We start from the raw sequence: 22130 nt of genomic DNA, 5'->3' as shown, positions 1-22130 counted from the left end.
TATCGTAATTATTTCAAGCTTAAATTCTTGCCTGTTAAAGTAATTGAAAGAAAAAGGGAGAAGACGAGGAGGAAGAAAAAGTCTGCTTCGAACACAGCAGCGTAAAAATGAAGCCGACGAAAGCAGGTTAATGCACGATTTCACCTAGCACGCGTCTCAAATTTATTCCCAGGAAAATTTCTGTTTTCTTTCCTCGTACCTTCGTGTTCGCGATTTTCACGATTCGAAATGAAAACTCTCTCGAAAGGTAAAGAGTTACGAGGTTACGAGCGTGCGCGCGCGCTCTCGCTTTAAATACGATGCATAAACGCGATACGGTCATAAAGCACGAAGAAAGCAGTAACCGGTCGCGACAAAGGCAATCAAAAACCGTCAAGTCTGTTCTCCATTACCTATACGGATGTTTAAGGCAACCATAACTGTCGCGATATCTGCCGTAGAGGGTTCCGTAAGACACGCCAAGTATCTCGGCAGCAGTCTTCATTTCCAGTTCTTTGCTCTTAATGGCATCCATAACGCGTCGCGTGAACGGCTCCTCCCAGAACTCTTGGCGGCGTCCCGTCGTCAGGTAATCGTTCATCTTCACGACGTCTCGGAATTGCTCGGGGATCGATAGGTTCGTGGCGTTGGAATTCGAGGGAGTGGTAGGCGCTGCAGCAAAATCAAACCACGTTAAATTCTTCGCGCCTACCGAACAGGACGCGCACCTCTGCATAGAACGTGTGTCTGTGTAGTATCATCCTCCGGAGTAACGCCTAATCGCGACTACTTTTGTTCGATCGACCAAGTCACGTACCTTTCTTTTCCTGGTCGGATGCGTTGTCATCCTTCGACATGTACGATAGCTGCAAAGCACGACGATACACACAGCTTGTTAAAATATCATCGTAGGGCGTTACCAAAGCGATCGTATATCAAGTATGTAATGAAAAAGAAAAAAGAAATGAAGAAGCTATCCTTACCACCGGCAGTGGCGTTTCGTTATTTTCATTCATCATCATTTCGTCGTCCCAACTCTCGTGGTCACCGCCCTCGCTCATCATTTCCTCCTGGGAAATCGAGAACGTTTGAAATACACGCGTCAAAGAGATAACCGCTATGTAACTGTCGATTGCGATCGATGTGATGGAGAGATTAATTCCGATACGCCTCAATCTTTTTACGATATTTTACGAAATATTAGTTTCTCTCTGTATTTGGATTCTACGTTCAATATGCTAATCGTTTCTTTATATCGTTGTTAATCAATTCTTAACCGCCGAGTCAAACGATCTTCATCGGTCGATGCTTAATTGTACGATAAATGGCTATCCATTTCAAAGCATAAAATATCTGTTACAAAATTCATAAGATGTGATGAAATTATCTTCCAATTATTTTTGGAAGAACGAAAGGCATGTCTGAGTCGGTATAAATATAAACAAAGAAAGGGAAAGACGAAGAACGTTTAGGATCGTTCAATCAACAGCGTGCGAAGATACTGGTTTGCAGTAACAAGGATCCAGCTCCAATATTTCAATTGTATTTAGCAGAAGATAAAAAAAAAAAAAAAAAAAAAAAAGAAAATGTAGCTCTCGTATTCATATTTGAATATTAATCGATCGCGAAATTGTAGCACGTTCGAAAAAGTCCGTAATTTGATTTTGACTGACTTTACATTGATTTCTATCGGTTTATTCGAATTACTGGAAAGTAGAGCTTTGCCTCCTTGTTCTAGCAGTCTCTTCGTTTCATGGACATATTACGATAAATGGAACGCTAAAATGAACCATACTTGACGTACATTTCCGGTGATACATGTGATTTTCGGTGTGAAAACGTCGTGAGCCGAGGGTGGGTCGTCCAGAGGTGGACGCCCTCTGCGTCTTTGTTTCGGAGGTGGTGGTTCGTCGGCGTCACCTTCCCTGAGGACCGTCTCGACACCTGGAGTCGCCGCGCCGGGACTGTGACCGCTGTTTCCTAGATCATTTTGCGTGGAATCGCTACGCCAGCTCACCTCGGCCAGGCCCTTGATATGCAAATCCTCCGCGGTTTTCAGCAGGGACGACAATCTCGTCTGAAACATCGACGCATCGCGATTTTAATCAATCCAGCAAACAGGAACGAATCCCATCTTCAAAAGATGCAGAGCTTTCTTTGTCGAAGAGGAAAGCTGCTCTTTGTCGTTTAATGCTTTCAGAGGTTGTCAGTCAGAGTTTTCGTCCGCGATTTCGATCGAGTTGGTAAAATTTCGAACCTTGTTTAAAGATATATTCAAAGAGTTGGTATCAAACACGCTTGTTTCTAAGAGTGGTACGTGCTTCAGGAGTTTCGCACCAATTTTCTGAAATGCCTTGTACGTATAGTAAAATAAAGAGACACGAAATCCGCGTAAGAAGAAGGGTACATGGTAGATATCCTCGATATTCTCCGACTAATCAAGGTAAGTAGAGTTCCCTCTCGTTTCGGCCGACGTTAAGCCTGAGTGGTTTAACCATTCCTGGCAAGAGTTACCAGCAGCAATATTTTTAACCGATCCGCTTTCAATATTTCCGCGGTGATTCCAGGAAACGAGCATAAATGGTATAATGTACGAAGCGCGTCGTTTCAGCGTTTTTGGCACGAGCTTCCACGTATTTTCTTGTTCTCGCGTGGAATGTTCCCGGAAGTTCCTTCGTCCAAGTCTACAGGGTAGCATGTCTACAGGGTGTGTCAGAAAATTGTTGTCGAACTTTAGGGTGATGCGAAGTGCAAACCGATCGACTTCCAAAATTCTAGTCGATTTTTTCAATTTCGTAAAATGGACACGGAATTCAGCTTCAGCAGGCTCGGAAAAATAAAACAATAGCGTTTGCCACATCATCGTTTTATCTTTGTTATTTAATTAACGGAATCGATCGATCTGGCTTCTGGACGAATTCTGAAATTTCCCACTCGATTTTCTGGAACACCCTTTACAGTACACAGATATAGGTATACGAGAGGAGTCGAACGCGGTAAGAAATTCGTCCAGCTGCAGAGCTAAGTAAATCTAATTACCTCTGCTCCGTTCGTTCTCGAAAAGCCGTAGGAAAAAGCGATCGCGCGGCACAAGTAAAAATTAGTAATTCCATTAATCCTGGCCGCTTCAATTTGCCCTGTCCGGGGCATACTCGTAGCAGCCGAATCTGTTCGATCGAAAGCCGGGATTCGAGGCAGCGAATAATGAATCGGATCGCCGCGGCTACGAGACAGAGAAGGAAAAATCCGATATAACGTTTTGTATCGGGCCAACTGGACGCCTCGCTGGAATAGGTCCGATTATTATTTGCCAATTTTCGCTGCGATAATAACAGAGCGACCGAGAGAATGCTAAATAATATGAGAACTTTCTACAAACGGTTCTCCGCGGCTTTCTATCAGCCACGAACGGAATTGGAAAAATGCTTATGTGGGTCAGCGTCTCCGGCAGCGGATAATGTGTATTTCAGAAACGACCGTCACCACCATAGGCGCCATTCCCGCTTTCGTTTCAGCTTGCCTGGCGCTGAAAAAAACACGCGCACGGCCCCGACCTCGCGCAAATCCGATCGACGACAGCCAAAGCTCATTTACCGACCACGATCGAACAACTTCGATGCGCCCCGCGTTCCACACGCCGTGCACAGATTTTCACCAGAGCCGGATTTTTGCAGGCAAAACGTGGCCAAGCCGGAGAAAGCTCTCGCGAACCCAACCGCCTGATCACGACTAGAAACACGGAAGAACGAGAACCCGTTGCTGTTGTCGGGATCCTCTTTCCAACCTGGATCCGATTCTTATCCAGCTACACGCGTTTCACCTCGCACGAGCACGAGACACGTGAAACGGTACACCTCCGTGTTTCTTCGGTATTCGATGGTACCTTGCTTTTCATAGGGACGATGTCGACGAGCAATTGAAATAGTAGAGAGAAATTAAGGTCCCGCGATAAGGTTGGGATTTCGAATGGAATTTATCGAGGAATTGGGTCAAATTTTCTACGCTTGCTTTTTCTTTCGGATTCTTTGTCCGACCTCTTACACCGAGAGAAACAGATACCATCGCTCGTAAGTGTGTTGTTAGGATTATTTACGACCCGGGCATATTTTTTTATCGTTAGAAAATTTCTCGAGTTTGAAGGTGGAATGGAAGAGCCGTCATTTAGGTAGAAGGATTTTTTGGAAACGTCGAATGAGCGTGTGAGATCAATTTTTGTCCGCATAATGCTTTCTTAATTGCGTTTGTGAAAATATACAATCTCATTCTCCTTTTCTCAATCTCGTTATCTACTGTCTTGTTTCCTATCTCCTTGAATATTTTCATTAAATTAAAATAATTGAATAAATACAGAAATCAGATAGTTGCGTCAATGCTCAATTACCGCGAGTTTAGTAATTAAGTTGCGGATAATTAAAATGACGTAAGACACGCGCGTCGGTAGGAGCGAACGTGTTAACAGACCGGTGTCCATTGGTCGACGCCGGTTTATCGTTTCCCTACGAGTAGCGAGTAAACGATGCAGAGCAATGCCGTTTTCCACCGCGCGTGTTTCCCGTTTCTTGTCAAGCGATAGTTCAAACAACCAACGCACTTGCACACGAACATACACCGAGATTAAAATAGGATCAGCGTAGAATACGAAAAACCTGGTCGATCGTTAATTAGGCGGCGGTGTAATAGGACTATCGATTGGATTTTCATCGCGACGGTTTTCACCGATGACAAAGTGGTTCTTCTTCTCTTTTGTTCGATTACCACGCGGAGAGAAGAAGACGAGCACGAGAAGAAACGATTGACCGCGCTCGGCAAAACAAATTGCATCTTCGGGAGGATTTTTGCTCGCAGGGATTAATGGGAAGTTCGGGTCGCTTTGAAGCGCGGCATTCTCGAACCTGGAAGAGCCAGAAGTCTTCAATTATTAATAAATTGAGGCCAGCCGCGTTCCCGCGCCGTTCCCCGCGACATTTTTCCCTCCGTCAGCGGCATACAAGTGTCCTCGTAAATGTCCACGATGTAAATAAGTCGTCAATCGAGTCTGAAGAGAGGCGAAAGAGCTACGTTCCGCGGCCTTTATTTCTTTAATCAGTTTTCATTTGGAGCAGCGCCGCTCGTTGAAAAAGCCCGATCAACGTTTCACAAACGACTTCGTCCAACTCTCTTCCCGTGTACGATAAGCGTCCGGATATTTGGCCACGCTTGATCCATAGCAGCGGTCATACATCGGAACAGGTGTATTTTTACAAATCGATCAATGCTACTCAACGTCGATTCTTGAAATTAGTCGAAATATAGCGATGCTCGGTATCGTATCAACTGAAACATCTCGTAACGACGAAGTAAAAAATATTAAAAAAAGCTTCTCTCGTTCTATTAATTGGACGGCAGGGAATGATCGTTGGTAACGAAAAGAGGGCTGACTCGAATCGCAGTGGGCCAATTCGTGGCCATTTATCCGATCGATACGATTACATATTGAAAGATATATTTAGATGACGAAATGCTTTGTAGTACTTACGTGATCAATGTTAATCTCTCCCTTGTACATGAACTCGACGAGCACTTTGATGTCTGAGAATTTCACGTCCCGCATTATGACAATGGGATCCTTCTCTTCGTACTGAGACAGGATCGTGTCGAAGTACGTGCTGCACGCTGATAGAACTACCTGCGAAAACAAAAGCGAAAGGGCGCGTTAATGAAGGGACTAAACGATCCGTCGAAAGTTTCGACGCTTGCAAATCGACCATTAAAACGAGGCAAACCGGTTACGCGCGGGGAACGTGACCGACAAACGCGTCCTTGACAAATATTCGAGTTCAATGGACAGGAGAATATGAAGAACGAAGAAAATTGAGGACCACAGCGAAAGTTAATTCATAGGTCCGGATAAGGGCACGCGACGCCGCGTCGCTCTTCATTAATTACCCCGAAAATTGGCACGCCGCACGTGAGCTGTTATTCCGCGCGCACACCGACATACGCTGGCATACACAGAGGTACGCACACGTAACGTACGTGAAAGCACACACATATATCCCCTCGTTCGTAAGTACCATGAAAGTATCATAAGTATTACGGCAGAAAGTGTAATTAACATTAGAAATGACTAGGAAATTTAATTCGTTCGAGTGGTTTAACGCGTGTCGGATTTTTCTAACGGCATTTAAACTAAAAATCTGCTGAGATTAATTCGATACAAAATTATATAATTATTATAATTTACTGTATTGTTATAAATTTGGTAGAAAATAATCGCTTCTTCGATACTCTGGATTAATTGTACCGTTTCGTATGAAAGCAGCAGGTGTTCCGGTATCTATACTTATGAATGGGAGTGAACGTAAGACATACGCGGATACGCATACGTAGGAACGATGACGATGCCAATGAACAGATCACGGAGATGATCGAATTCTTAAGCGGCGCTTCCGAACAGTGCCGATAAAATATGTATTTCCGCTTGGACGCCCAAGCCAGCTATTATGCGCAGATCTGTCATGAAAGTCAATGAAGCACTCGACGAACAAGCTACTCTCTCGTTCTCTGACCGCCGTGATTTTTTTCTTAGAGCTAAAGCTTGTTACACACTTGCCTGAACTTAACGCTTTCCACTCGGATCCGTGGAAAGGAAAAAAAAAAAGGAAAAAGAGAAGGAAACACGTGTTTCACGCTCAAGTTGCACACGTGCTCATCACGTAATATCTACCATGGCACGATACATCGTTGTGCACGTAGTTTTATTATCTGTTCTCCGAAGGTTTAAGCCTCTCTGTTTAACATAAAATTAGAATTAAAATCAAAACGTACGATACGAGGCAGGATCTTTCGAGACTGAACTCGATCGTACGGAACACAGAACAGGACACGTTTCGGTCGACACGTTGGTGTTGATCTCTCCTAATTGAAGTGGAAACGGAGACAGGTGAACCGAGCTGTAGCGAACTGGAGCAATCTTAATAGACGAAACCGAATCGAAAGGGAACCGTGTTAAATTGAATCGAATCGATATCGAAAGCCTTGAGAACTGAAACGCGCTTGGATCTAGGTCACGGATTGGTTTAGACACGGAAACACAGCCAAGAATCAGCTTAAGATCGATTGGACGAGTGCGGAGCGGGCTTAAAGCGATTCAAGAACAGCTTCGCACGCCTACGTATTTAGCACCGTTGAACAACCGGTATTTCTGTCAATCGTAATTTTATTTGTTGACACGTCGTTTATAAACGACACATCCTCCGTCAGTATTCTGTCTACCGGTTCTATCGTAATTTTCTCGCGTCGCGTCGCTCTTTCCTTTTCTCGTACGTTAATCTGGTTATCGCGAAATATAGAAGATATAATCTTGTAAGCGATGTGTCGCTGGAAAAATTGATTTGCCAGTTTCAATTTAAAAGATCGCCATCCAGCTTTTCGCGTAACGAACGCACAACGCAGTGCTTAGTTTAAAAGATATCGATATCGCCATTATGTAGAATATAAATTGTTTTCAATCTGCGGAAAATTTATTACCCTCGCTGCCGTTCATTAACTTGTTTGTTGTCCGAGATTAAACCCGGTATATATCGTTTTCCATTCGACGATGCAAATCAGCCTGGCTTAGCCTAGATTTGTCACGTATCATCGATACTTTCAGACCTGTCAAACGCATTTAGCGCGTTTCATCGCGGATCATCCGCCAGCGCCGGGAAAAATTACTTTCTCCGGCGCTCTCGCAAGAAATCGATGCTTTTTCGATTCTCCCGCAGTTTCAAACGAACGAAACGTGCCTGGATGCAACAAGTCACGCGTTACAGGAAGAATACATTTCGTTCCGATTATCCTTGCAATTTCCCTCGGACTAGACGCGAAGATTCTTTCGAAATTCCACGTTCGAGAAATCACGACGAGTTACGCGAAAGATTCCTTAGAATCGGCGGAAACTATTTCGCTGCAAGTTTACATTTGCCTTTTTGCCGATAAAATGTTGCGTTATAAAAGGGGCGTATTAAAACTGTAACAAAGGTTAAAATGAATATTTTAAACGAAAGGAATTATTTCCAATCTGTTCTTTACTCGATCACGAGTTCTAATTGTCAACCGAACGGGACACGAGCGTACCTACGATTTTCCCTTCGAATTTGCATTTTATTTCGCGAAACGTAAACCCACCGTAAATCGTGTCCCCCTATGTTTTCTTTTTTTTACTGCTTCCTTTTTTTTTCGTTCGCCTCTTTTCGCTTTCTCTTTGTCGCTCGAGCATGGTTTCTATCGACTCCCGTATACCAGAGCGTTCGCGTAATTCCTTGAAAATTATTCTGCGAAATAACAATAGAATTTTACATGCAAGTAAAAAGAGGCAACTGAATACGTATTAATTCGTACCACGGTGTATTGTTGCATCGCAAAAGCCCCCGTTTCGTTTTGGTTGCGAATTATTTATTCCTTAACCCTTTAACCGGGGCTATACAGGTGCGAGGGAGAGACAGAACGAGAGAGAGAAAGAGAATTATCATGAATATCCTCCTTCCCTTTTCTTCATTTCTTTGTTGTTTGGCTTTTCGTTTTTGTTCGCGGAAACAAATGTTTGCCAACTATGAGCCGCATTATGGTTAGAGCGACGTGTATTATCGAAAACGTTGTCTGACAATTCCGCGTATCAAATTGTCCGATTTTTCACAACGTGCCCGAAACAATTCAACCAATTGCAAACGTCGAATTTGATTGCCGGTTACAGAAAGAACGTCGGATATTGCGCTTTTCCCTGGAAATAATTGCTCAGTTAAAGCGTTAATCGTTTCATACATCAAACAATTTTCCGTCAAAAGGAACCTCGAATATCCTGGCCCGCTCTTTGAAAATTGTCATTGCAACATTGATCACTCCACACGCGCAAATCGTTTTTAATCATAACGAGCATCAAATATCCTATTATTCTCGGAGGGGGAAAAAAGGCATTTTGCGCTGGTATGTATCGAAATGAAAATCGGTACCAAAAATATCTACGTTCCAAGCTCGCGTTCGTAAACAATTAATTATTTCGTACCAAAGGATGTAGAAATCTGGTCTCCCTTGCACCATCGTTTGCCGACTAATATCGGTGAATTTACAAATTACACACTGTCTTTCACAATCTCGTAGTCCTTTGCGTGAAGTAAAGTAATCAGTTAACTTGAAGATTGCAAGGGAAGAATTTTTCGTTTTTTAATGCTTCTTATTTAGCTTACTTTCCTGTTTCTTTGTTTGTTTGTTTGTCTGTCCTTAGTGAAATTTGATAAGCGGGATTTCACTCATTTTGCCGACCAGCTAGAAAGCTGAAATTTCGAACACGCTTTCATTTCCAATGACAAGACAACATAATTTAAAAAAATTGACAACATTTTTTAATGGTTTTTATTTAGCTTACTTTTCCGCCTGTTTGTCCGAGTGGAATTTTTTAAAGCGAAATTTCACCCACTTACCGACCAACTAGAAAGCTTAACTTTGGAAACATGTTCATTTTTAATGCCAACACGATATACGATATAATACTTTTCGGTTTGTTTGTTTGTTTGTCTATCTGAGTGAAATTTCACTCACCTCGCGAACAGCTAGAAAGCTTAACTTTGGAAACATGCTCATTTTTGACGATAATACGATACAATTTAAAAAAAACTGACAAGTTTTTTTCCGCCTACCTCTCAGTTTGTTTGTTTGTCTGTCTGTCTCTGGGTGGAATTTTGTAAGCGAAATTTCACTCACTTCCCGAACAGCTAGAAAGCTAGAAATTTTAAAGATTAGAAAGCAAAGAATAAGATGCGCAAATTTCAAAAACTACAAAAGATTGGATTTTATTTTAAGACAACCTAGAAAGAAGAAAATAATTTTCCTAATCAGCTATCGTTGAATAAGTAATCGATAGTAATGATAATATACAGGGAAACCTGTATCACGTTGAACGTTCACGGTAACCTTACGCCAGGATTTCGCCCAATTGTTCAACTCGTATTATTCAAAATATAAACCTAGCGTGCTCGTGTTAATTCAGCTCCAAAGTTTTCAGAATTTTTACGCTTTCAAAGACCCTCTATTTGATTAGATAAAAATCGCGAATTCAGTCAAATACTCTTTCTACTTGGTAACCGTTAGGGAATTGTCATCCTTGGCATCGTTTGGAAATTCCTTTATCCGAAAACTTCATCCAAGAGAACGGAAGAGAGAACCAATTTACCGATGCTGGTACCTAACTCGTAATTTATGACTCGCAAAATTTTGTCGATGGTTACGCATTAATTGAACGCCACCTAAAAAAAGATTCTGGTGATAATTTTGTAAAAGACACTCCGTGTCAGATGGCATCGATAGATATTATCGACGGTTTAATAAAATTTCCGAACATTTGCTAGAAGAAGGACGTGGTAGGACGCAGACTGGTAGCAGGATCAAAGTATCGTGGAAAGGCCGGAGAAGCCGCGAAACATCTGGAAGCAGCTGCGTTTCTCGATTCGTCTGGCGCGCGGCGAGCGTATCGCGATCGCGGAAGAATAGTTTTTCCCATGGAAGGAGCCGAGGAACTCTCAGGTACGAAAGAGTGTCTGGCTCTCGGCCCCGCCCAGTCAATAGCCTGAATATTTAATGTTAGAAGTTCCGTATTGATTTTCGCGATTTTTACGTCTCCGCAAATAAGGCCGTAAAAGACCTTACGCCGCCGTGTCTGTTTCTTAGTGTACGTACGTATACAGTTTCCTTGCAAACGCACACACGTGTACACAAACGTGTACAACACAGGCGCAAACCTATACACAAACATTCACACGCGCGTATAAACGCATATACACGAGCGCGAAGCAGATCAAGTGGGGAGGGGGGAGAGAAAGACCAAGAGAGAACGAGAGAGAAGAGAGAGAAGACAGAGAGAGAGAGAGAGAGAGAGAGAGAGAGAGAGAGAGACGCGCGTTACTTTTCAGTGCCAGCTATATAACGCTTTTTATTATGCCGAGCCGCTTTTATGGGGAAATACTGCGATGAAAAAAGAGGAAGACGTCGAGACGCGCGGGGGAGGAAGGAAAGGGCAGAAGAAGAAAGAAATTGCACTGCCCGGGTTTCATATCGAGTCATTACGATCCCCGGGCACTTTCACCCCCCTCCCCCTCTGCCGCCACGTCCCGACGTCGAACCCGCGCCTACCCACCCCACGCACCCACCCATCCCAGTTGCAGACCCCTCCTTACCCACCCCTCCTCATACCACCTCATCCCTCTTCGCCCTTCCTCGTTTCCGCCGCCCACGACGTCTTCTCTGACATTAAACTTTTTATCGTGCATAACGGGGTGCTTCGTCTTTCGCCCGGGAATATAAAAAAAAAAATAGCAATAAAAAATAAAAGAAAGAAAGAGAAAAGGAAGGAGAAAGGAGGATGGGTGGCCTGGAGAAAGGAAGGAGGAGGAGGAGGACGACGACGAGGAGGAGGAGGAGGAGGAGGATGGGGTAGGAGGACGAGGGGTGGGTAGGAAAGAGGAGGACGAAAGGAGGATATAAATGGACGGGGCCGATGGTGAGCGACCCCTTCCTCGGAGACGGGGGTGCGCCGCGTCGAATTTGTCGATTCGCCGGTTTTCTCTCCCCGGCGTAAAAGCTTGGCAGACGCAATCGATTGTACCTACGTGTGCACACCCCCGTGGGGCTGACGCGGACCCGACCGAGGGGGGTGGTGGCAAAGAAGCACGGAATGATAGCCGACGTATCGTTGTTGATGTTAACGCTGCCTTACGGTTATTTATTGATATGCGCGGCCTCGTTGCCTCGCTGCAATAACGCCACGTCGCGTCGGCACGGGCCGCGAGACGCGACTGTCTTTCGCGATCGTTGCGAATTTTTCACCCCTTTTTGGTCGTTTTGCTTTTGCCATTCGCCGTCTCCACCAGCCAATCTTCGCACAAGCTCTTTCGGCGTTCTCGTGTCGCCTGCAAATTGCCACGGACTTTCGAGAAAGAACACGAGGCTTCCGTTCGAAGAGACTGTATAGTTAGCTTTTTTTCTAGCAGCCGAACCTTTGGAGACTTCAACGCCTCCTTCGAAACATAGAACGAACGCTTTCATTTTGACGAAAAGCAAAAGACATATCTCACACGCGGAGTAGACTTTTGCTTAACTGGCCTTTACGGCACTGAATCTCTCTGGTCGAACAATCGAAAATATATATCGACTATCGTTTACCGGTTGACGGATCAACAAACACGCGACAACGGACCGTGTCGATGATTTTTCTGCTGGTCGATCGTTCTCCTCTCGACGAAAATGCGATCGGTTTAAAGCAGGACCGGCTAACCGACGGTGTACACAGTTTGCCGTATTTCAGTGGCAACGCGAAATAATGGAAACGCGTGTCGAAAGAGCACCAAACCTGTTCAAGTAATATTTAGAAAGCGAAGGTTCGCTTTTGCGACTCGTTCATTGTCATTACCAATGCAGGAAAAATAATAAATGCGAACGCTGCTTCACCGTGTAATCCATATTATTCCCGTTTAACGTCTGAGAAAGCGTAACCGAGACGTTTTCTACTTTTGACGTGCACGTCGCAAGCACGTGGCAAACGAGTCGATGATTCTCCAACGAGTAATTCTATCGGTTAAATATCCCGCTCAATGTTTCGACTAAAATATTCAAATACCGTGGAACGGTGGACAAAGAGCCAGAGAAAGTTAGTCGGTGTGTTCGCGTTTGGAGGGTTGGATCGTCGAAGGAGGGTGGCTGAAGAAGAAGACGTAGTTTTTGATCGAGCGACGAAATATGACGCACGGTTTGTGGCTGTCGTCCGACGCAGGGGGCATTCGCTCGCTACGAAGTTCATTAGAAAAACGAGATTACCGGCCTCTGCCTGTAGTTACGTAATTCGATCGATAGTTCAGGCGTTTCCCGTTTCTGGCGACCGACGAGCAGAAGCAAAAGGGGAGAGATACTGGAACAGACAGCGCAGGAGGAAAACGAAACGGAAGGGTAAAAAGGAATTTGCGGCCGCGACGGAGGTAGGTGCGCCCTTGAAAAAGGGACTCGCAGCCAAAAAATCGAATCTGCGTCTTCGAAACGCGTGCACGACGGCACGTTTCGTTTCGTAATATCGGGCAGCGGGAGGAAAGTGTAGGGAGAGAGAGAGAGAGAGAGAGAAAAGAAAAAATACCGACAAGCTGTTGGAAGAGATCGGAGCAACGAAATTAAATCCGATTTCGCCAACGACTTTTTTCGTGCATCTCCTCCGCACACTTTTCTTTTTTTCCACTTTTCCAAACTAATCTCACGTTTCGTTAAAACCATTGCACGAAAGAGGTTAACGAGCCTGTAACTGAACGTTTCGAAGTTAAGAGGACTTTTATAAAACAAGGTAAACGGTCTAGACAAGCCTCCAGCGGAGCTGCTGTCGAATTTTCCGCGAGAAGGAAATAAAGAAAAAAAAGAAAGGAAGGTATAGATCATGTACCGTTTTCGGAGCAATCAGAGTTCCACCAACGATTACACAATGTTAATACAAAAATCTATCCCGATATCTAATTTCTCTATCAATCTGTTCCTGCGAAGGAATTTTCAGTAAGTTCGTTACGACGTAGCAGGTAATTTAGATTATTGGTCACATTGGAAAGGAAAGATACGACGAGATGTAATTAGCACAAACCGACGTCTCTAACGATCGAGGAATCGATGCAACGTAAAAGTCTAGCGAAGAAAGAAAAAGGAGAGCAGAAAGAAGACGAAGATGGGTCTGAAAGGGCGAGAGCCTTGGATCGAATCGAAGTTCCCGTTGTGACGCTGAAAGTGATCGTGGAGCGAGGTCGACGACACTCGCGAGACAGCCGGTTGTCGTTTATATTAGCGAGAGTCCGTCCAAACAGATTCTCTTCACACACACACACACACACACACATACACAAAAAAGACAAAAAAAAAAGGAAGAAGAAACGTCTTACGTAATTCCATAAATAACGCATACGCACGATTTGCATGTAGCCGGCTACATATCTGCCGAGTTCATCGTATTCTATCGATGAATGGAGAGCCGAAATCAGTGAAAACCAACACGTTCGCCTCGCGAATGCTCCAACGTTTGTGCTGCTTTCGACTTTAGAACCTCGTAGGCGTTGCGCAATTTCGTTGGATTCGGTATCAATCGTTCGAGTTCTTTTTCATCCAGTCGAATGCAACTATATGGGATCGTTAACAAACTGGCTCGTTGCGTGAAATTACGTAACCGTTCTCCAGCAACAAAATCGAAGCGAAACACGCGAGGCGTGCGAACTGGTCGAATGGCAGCAAAGTATTAGCAATTTGTACGACCTACTCAGTCTACCGCGTTCCAAAGAACGTTATTAGATTATCGGGCAACACGGCACGGCCATCTCTATGTAGCGTTACAAGTTCGCCTGGTCGCAGCTGTAACGCGGGACCAACTGGTGGCATAACGCGTTCTAGGTCGAGGGAAGGATCGTAACCGACGAGTGAACGAATTCTGAGAAAGCGGCCGACCGTGAAGGCCAGGGCCGTGACAAAGCGAACGGTGAAATTTTCGAATTTTCACCTTGGTCCTGCTTCCGTCGAGCGACGCGGAATATACACACAGGCGCACGCGAGCTAGACGCTGTCTCTGTGATATGATATCACGGGAGGAAAGGGAAAGGCCGCGGCTGCTGCGAGAGAAGGGAGGAATAGAGAGGATAGCGGAGGGTCACGACGACAAAAGGGACAATGCTGCGGATAGAGACAGAGAGAAAGGAGGATGGAGTAGCGGAGGCGAATGAAGGCAAAGTGAAAAAGAGATAATGAGAAACAGCGTGCTAGAGTAAAAGGACAGGGGCAGGGAGGAGTAGAAATAGTGCTGCAGCGAGGGGGAGAAAAAGAGGCAAAGTCAAAGAGCGAACGTGGGAAGGGTAGGAAGAGGAAGGAAAGAAAGAAAAAAAAATAGAAAAGAGGGGCCAGCGAAAAATGATAAAAAAGTCAGGAGGAGAGAAAGGATAGGGCGAAGGAAGATTGAAGCGGAAGGGGGAACTGCAGAATTGACGGCGAGGGAGAGAAGGAAAAAATGGAAAAGGAGAGGTGCAATGGGAAAGGGTGCGAGGAAGAAAGGAAGAGCGAGGCAGTCGAAGGGAAGAAAAAGAGGGAACCGGAATCGAGAAAGAGAGAAGACAAACGCAATTGTCCGAGGTGAGTGTGTGTACGCTCCGAATGTACATCCCAGTTCAGAAGTATTAGGATACTTATCAAGACCTAAGTAAACTCGAAAAATCATTAGGTAATTTTCAAAACGTTCGAGAATTCGTTATTTCGTTCTTAACGTTAGATCGGAAACGTCTGGTATATCTGATGTTGAAATAATAAAATTTGATGTAACAAAGCGAACTCTTTCCTCGTCTTTCGATCGCCACTCTTTTTACCGAGGTAGTTTCAATCTCCGAACAAGGACTATTTTGCAGTACGTTACACATTGTCAAACATATTACAATTACAGTTGGAACATGCTATTGTCTTAAACCATTAGCTCGTAACTTTTAAGAAACGAATAAGTAAAATTAAACGCTATAATATAGCAGTATTTAGTTTTGTACGTAATACAGTTTTCACGATTGTTTGATTAATTTGGACCTGCTGGTAGTTTCGGGCTATGTTTTTCATAAAGCGTTAGTCGGACGTGGATGCTTTATGGTCTAACGCGTCGAACGAGATAGCGATTGCTAACGGTTCGGTTAATTTCCTAACGATTTTTCGAGTTTACTCAACTTTTCATACATGTGCCAATACTTATGAACGGGAGTGTACGTACGCGTCTCCACTTGCTCGCGCCGTATGTATATGGGGCTTGCGTGTCTCCACGATCGCAGTGGCGTAAGGAACACGCCGATCTCTACAAAGTAGAACGTAGTCACGCGCTGATTTTCTAATAACCCAGCGAGATTTCATTGATTTGTAATCGTCACGCTCCAACGACTTAACAACCGAGGAAACGTAAGCGCGACGTTGTCCGACAGATCGAGAGGAACAAATCGCACACGTGTGTGAACAACGTGCGATTTATTCGAGCGATTTCGAAAGTTTTTGGAAAATTCGAGCAATGCGAAGGCCGATCTCGCCCGGCACATTGCTCGATTCCTTTGACTGGTTACACGTTTGCCTCTCTCTTCCAGGGAAAAACCAACGAGACAACGTTCCACACCCGATCCTAAGCGCCTTTCCAACGTTTCACGTAGTACTACGTGTTCCCTGCTCGACTTTGATAGCCAATCGCGCGAAAGATAAGGCGAAACCACGCCTTCTATAGCGAAATGTTCCTCGGATATACGATTAAACGTCAATGCGCACCGAGTGCCACGTTTCGACGATTAATATAATACAGCGCGATTGACTTCTTCAACTTTCGTTATTAGGCTTAACGACACCACCCTCCGCACGATGGACAATGCTTTCTTCCAGATCGCAGAGATGAGTTTTATCCACGCATCTCCACCATTAGTATCTCGAATCAAGCTCTTTTTACCGCTTTGTCGTGCCACTTTGCGAATCGAGTTACCTCGTTATAACGCGATCTACCGACTATTCCGTTACGCCAACTTTATACCACGGCCAAGCACAATCGCTATTTTTGACAAATGTAAAATTTTAGTGTCACGACCATCTGCGTGCTTAGTACTCCGACGACACCTGATTCAACGGATTTGCGGTACCACGAATTTTTAAATTCCTCGCGGCACTGTACCATAGCTCGATAGGCGAGAAGATCCCGTGACAAACCACGGAGTTTGCAAACGGTCGCGCGAACACCGATCGAAAGACCTCTCGAATTCCATTGGGGTGTTACATTCCGCCACCTCCACGCATATCCACTGGCTTTCGGTTCTGCGAAAGGCGCAACGCGCAACGGAAAGAAGGATACGAGGAACGTTGCTGTCTCGAAATAAGCAACTCGCCGACAGAGTGAGAAATCCAAGAACGAGTAATAAATCCGCGAAAGCGAAAAGTCATAAATTTTTCTGCTCGAACGAACAGTGACATCGTTTAATAAAAGACGAATAGAATATGCGTAATGCTTTCTCGCTCTGGTATTAGCGATTCTGACGTGTTGTGTGCTGCTCGGCCGATCACTTTATAATTTGCCGCTATCTCCAGCCTGTCGCCCGTTCTCCGTGTTCTTTCTTGTCCCGTTCGAGAACAAAGTCAAGCCGAACGGTATACGCGTCTCGCAATAGGCCGGCACCGAGCGCGTCGCCCGTCTAAAGGCGAAACTATATTATCGATATTAATAGTAATATTAATAACAATAAAAGTGTATCATAGTATTAAAAATGTCGAAACTGTGCGCTTTAGAACCGCGATCATACCTCGGAACAGACAAGTTAAATCGCCATCTATCTGTAAATCGCTTCACACGTCGCGAAACCGTTTAAGTATCGTGACAACACAGCTGTCTGTGTGCGAGTACACGCACGCTACTTTTGTGCGTAAATACATTCAAAAATCGCAATCAATCAATCGTAATCAATCTATCTCCTCCAATCACACGCGACGAGAGCTAACATGATTGGTTACACCCCTTGACCGAACGTGAACCTTTCGCCCGACACTATATACACATATACTCGTAATTCGAGACCGCTACGACGAACGTCGTTCGTTGTTTGGAACACGTAAGCCGAAGTTCTCCAGAATTTCTATACGGCTATATGTTGATCGAACTTTTGTACTAACGATCGATAACATTGCACACACTCGAATCGTCCTTCTTTATTCTTGGTGTATTAAACGCAAGAGCGTTTCCTACCGTCGGTATTAATATCAATTCTACCGATACTTGAAATTCCTACGCCACTGCGCGGTAATTTTCGTATGGAAATAGCGAATAGAAATAATATTCCTGAATATTCCTTGAAAGATTCGAGGAAATACCGTGAAAAATATTTCGACGCTCTATCAGAGATTCGAACGTAGGTGATCCTGTTCATTACGCAATTAAACCAGCACTCCTTGTAACGCATCTGCTTTCGTATATACCCTCGGTTGGACGAGTTTGCCGGATCGACTTCATAAATCGGAATACAGAAAAGAACGGCAAGTACATTTATAAGAATAACTCGTCTCTTTCTTAAGATAACGAGCATCGATTTCGCAGCAATCGCGTCTAGCGATAACGCGTAATAAAGTAACGGAGTATGCAAGAAGATGGAAAAGCTGCATAGAAAGCAGAGTTGATCGAGCTAACTGCTGAGGGAGCTCGAATGACGTTAACATCTGACGTTTATTCAAATAAGTTGGACGAACGATCGATTAGGATATTTACGCGGTAAACAACCGCGTGAGGGCGTACATTTTTGTAAAATACAGTTATCCGTGGGAACGATGCTGGGATCGCGTGCGAGCTGAAATTGCAAGTTTCGTCGAGGCGTGGAGTGAATCGGTGGATCCCGAAGGGCCTGCGAATAGGTGGCGCGATTCTTCGTCATCGCGAAGCTTGGTCTGCGAATTGTTACGTTGAAACGTGGCTCGCGAGACGTCGAGACAGCTGCGACAATGTGGATGTACGCCAATAGGGGCCGAGGGAAACGAGCAAGAGCGAGATCTAATGAAAAATATTAAACTCCGAGACACGAGTAAAACAAATTAATCTTCTACGCCACTGCTGATGGTAGGAGAGAGAAGGAGAATTGGTTTTGTTGTGTGTGTGTGTGTGTTTCGAGGGAAGAGAAGCGTGACTCAGTGTGAACGCAGACGACAAAAGAGAGAGAGAGAGAGAGAGAGAGAGAGAGAGAGAGAGAAAGCGAGAGGAAGGATGGGGAAAAAAGTACTTACGCCTGTACGAAAATATCGATTATATTTTTTTACGAGTTCACTCGCTTCGGCGGGTGTTAATTTCGTGAAACGACCTTTTCCTTCGCCACGCGTCGCTCGTAAAATCCCATTAACACGTGCGAGAGCACTCGTCCTCTCTGTCTCTCTCTTCTTTCCCTCCCTCCCTCTCTCTCTCTCTCTCTCTCTCTCTCTCTCTCTCTCTGTTTGCTACTCGCGCTTTCGCCATCCTCTTTCTTCGTCCGTCCGGTTGTCCCGACGCGCACCGGGAGAAAATTCAAGCGCGCGTTTCCCACCCGGGCTTTTGAAGAATCACCAACGCGCCGATTTTCCCCGGGGTGTCGGTGAGACCGGCTGCGTTTTCACTAGTTTCTTTTTTTTTCTTCCTTTTTTCACGCCGGTGTCACCGAATTTCGACCTCCTTTTTCTCTTCGTTTCATTGCCGGCAACGCGTCGTTTAATGAACGCTTTGTTTACCTGCTCGTCGGTGTTAATCGAGTCTTTGTCGAGCCCGTGCTCCAAGAACGAATCTCCGGTCGAACAAATCTTTTCTATTTATGTTTGCACGAGTGGGTGGATCGCGTGTGCTCTGACCGGAGAAGCACGATCTTTATTCCGTGGCATTAATTAACGTGTTCATTGCGTACGACGCGAATCCAAGTTGCCGTGTGGCTTTAACTTACGTACAACCCCGTTTCCCATGAGTATTCGTTTGCTTGGCACGATTTAAATAAACTTACAGAATCATCAGGAAATTATCGAAACGTTGGAGAATTATCGTCTCACTGGAAACGTTAAACCGGCTAAAGAACGCATACACATGCATGGAACATCGTAATTATTACACTGTAGATACTTGTGCATTTATGTAAAACTATAAATTTATGGAAAACCGTACAGTATACGTAGAGATATATAAAAGTAGAGAAAATAGCCACGATAAAGTACTCGTAATTTAACGCTGGTTTTTCATTTTTAATAAATGAAACGAATCTCTATGTAAGTTTTGTTCCTTCAGTTGCGCTCATAAAACCATAAATTTCCATAGAAATCCGCAGCCTGCTAATAACAATCTCCATTTCCTATAAAGAAACGAATCTTTCTTTTGCCTATAGATCTATCGCCTCTTTCCATTACCATTACGTACCGTTGCAGATATCAAACGATATTACGATGCAACAAGGGATTGATTATTAGTGGCGATCGTTCTCATATCGCGATATCTCGCAGCAAATCGCATATGTAGATTATTTTCGGGCGAGCGTCGCGGCCACGCTCGACTGTTGGCTCACGGAATAAAGGCGTACTATTATTTATACAGTTAGGAAGCGGCGCGTCGTGTTTTTTAGAACACAGGATGTCCGGGTTTAACGACCCTGGCACCTGGCAACCCTTCTGGCACGGCATATAATTACCCGCGAGGCACACGGTGTTGTAATGTGCATCTCCTGTTGGCAGGATAGAACCTGAGAACACGCGTGGATATCATCGTCACGGTCGCAGACCGCGAGGAATCTCACTGTCGTTTTCTTTGCGTTTCCGCGCCCGCTTTGATCGATAGACCGACCCCGATTGTCGGTTCACATAGTGACCAACGATCGAAAAATTGTGGCAACGATCGAACCGAACAACCGCCAGTTGACTAGGTTCCCAGACGATTCGTAGTTAAAGTGGCGCGATCCTTTACCTTTTCCCAGAGATCTTTGAACGACGACTTCCAACGACTTGGGACTCGTCCAACCTTGGGATTCGTTTCGCGAAATTGATTTCCATCGAGCTCGAAACGTCGAAACGAAAGTGAAGGTCGGTCGGTCGATCGAGGCGTTAGATTTTGAACGTCACACCCTGACTGGAATACGCGAGAGATCGGAATATACTTTGGTTTCGTGACGAGTCGGGAAATTCAGTGAACGGTGAATTTCGCATAAATGAAAAATGAATTTAACCTAGAAACTATTCGGTATCTAGTACGGAGTATACATAGAATCTGGTCTATAGGTGAAAACTGCTTTTGAAAAAATAGGTCGCGATGCGGTTAGCCGGCACGGCCATCCTTCAGCGTATCGTTCAGCGATTTTAACGCGAAAGTTTACAGAGATGAAAGATCACCGGTGGAAATTTCGCTGGAATTTTTCATTTTCATTTCATTGGATCGCCTTGCCAATAGCATCTTTTTCATCGTCGAGCTTCTCGAAGAATGTAAAAGAATGTAAAATAGACGCGTCTGTTCCAGAGAACTCGAAATTAACGGAACGTTGATCGTCAAGAAAAACAACCATCGGTCCAACTGTTAAACCGCATTTTTATGAAACCGTGTCTTCCATATGGTCCCAGATCGGAAAGTGCTTAAGACGATTACTATAATATCGCATGTATCATTTTCTTATAATACAACGTTTCAAACGAGATAATAACAGTTCAACGTTTACATAATTACCAGGTGATTTTACATGTTTATTTAAGTCTGCCTAAGTGTTTATACCGAACAGGGCTATACATCTTAGCTGTCGAAGAAACGAATGAATTCACTTTTCTTCTGTTTGCACGTGTTCGTCACGAAATCGATATTTTTTCCGTCAACGTGTCTCGACGATTCGACTTTTGATGGTGTTTCTATGCCAGTTACCAAACGAACCTTATCTCGGCCAATCTCCCTAACGAGTTTAACGACGTGCAGAGGCATATCGTATCGGTAGAAATTGTCCTGGGCTTTAAAATATTCACAAAACACGGACATCCATTCATTTAATAACAATAGTCGGAAATCAAGCTGTCTGCATCAGGGATCGTCGGGTCCCGGCACTTGAAATCGGTTTATTTTACGAAAAAGACGACCTCAGCTGCCACGTGCAAAGCCAAAAGCGTTACATCGAACAGCAATCGATATTTAACCTCTCACCGGCGGCGATCGTGAAAACGAACAACAAGGAAGTAAACGCACCACCGTCATAAAACAAACCACAACATTGTAGCACGACTGATGTTACATTTTGATCGTACCACCGCCTCTGTCGTTTATATTTCAATCCGAACGAGCATTTCCACCTACGCTGTCATTCGCGTATATCTTGCCGTTCGTATTTTCCGTGGTCTTTTTCGCAAAAAAAAAAAAAAAAGGAGAAGAAAAAAGGAAAAAGAGAAGAAAAAACGTGACAAGTCTCTCGCTAAAGTACCTGGCCACTTTGACCGGCTAACGAAAAATAAACGCGTCTATCTTTTGATTTGTCTATCGAAAATACGTTCTACGAATTGCCGAGATAAGACTTTTCGAGAAATTTCGAAATTTGCGAAATTTCAGACTGTAGCGATAATAAACTCGTTGCTAGATGCTTACGGAGTTACGGGGAAAACGAATGAACTCGTTAATTGACTTTCCA

General features: G+C 44.4%; 1 protein-coding gene across 8 annotated transcripts in view; it reads right to left on the bottom strand.

Annotated features, from left to right (window-relative positions):
• The window catches only part of LOC126873726 (uncharacterized), an 81436-nt gene that overhangs the window by 6882 nt on the left and 52424 nt on the right, over positions 1-22130 (bottom strand). For 7 of the 8 annotated variants that reach the window (XM_050634904.1, XM_050634912.1, XM_050634905.1 and 4 more), the window contains 5 exons: positions 5495-5644; positions 1775-2056; positions 963-1049; positions 797-845; positions 393-651 (listed from right to left, as the gene is read on the bottom strand). In XM_050634904.1, the coding sequence (XP_050490861.1) occupies positions 393-651; positions 797-845; positions 963-1049; positions 1775-2056; positions 5495-5644 (827 nt within the window). The remainder of the gene's footprint in view (positions 1-392; positions 652-796; positions 846-962; positions 1050-1774; positions 2057-5494; positions 5645-22130) is intronic. The other variant, XM_050634913.1, reaches the window with a different exon arrangement.

The sequence above is a fragment of the Bombus huntii genome, chromosome 15 (assembly GCF_024542735.1).
Source record: "Bombus huntii isolate Logan2020A chromosome 15, iyBomHunt1.1, whole genome shotgun sequence".
In the NCBI taxonomy this organism is placed as follows: domain Eukaryota; kingdom Metazoa; phylum Arthropoda; class Insecta; order Hymenoptera; family Apidae; genus Bombus; species Bombus huntii.
This window is presented reverse-complemented; position numbering and strand designations above follow the sequence as displayed.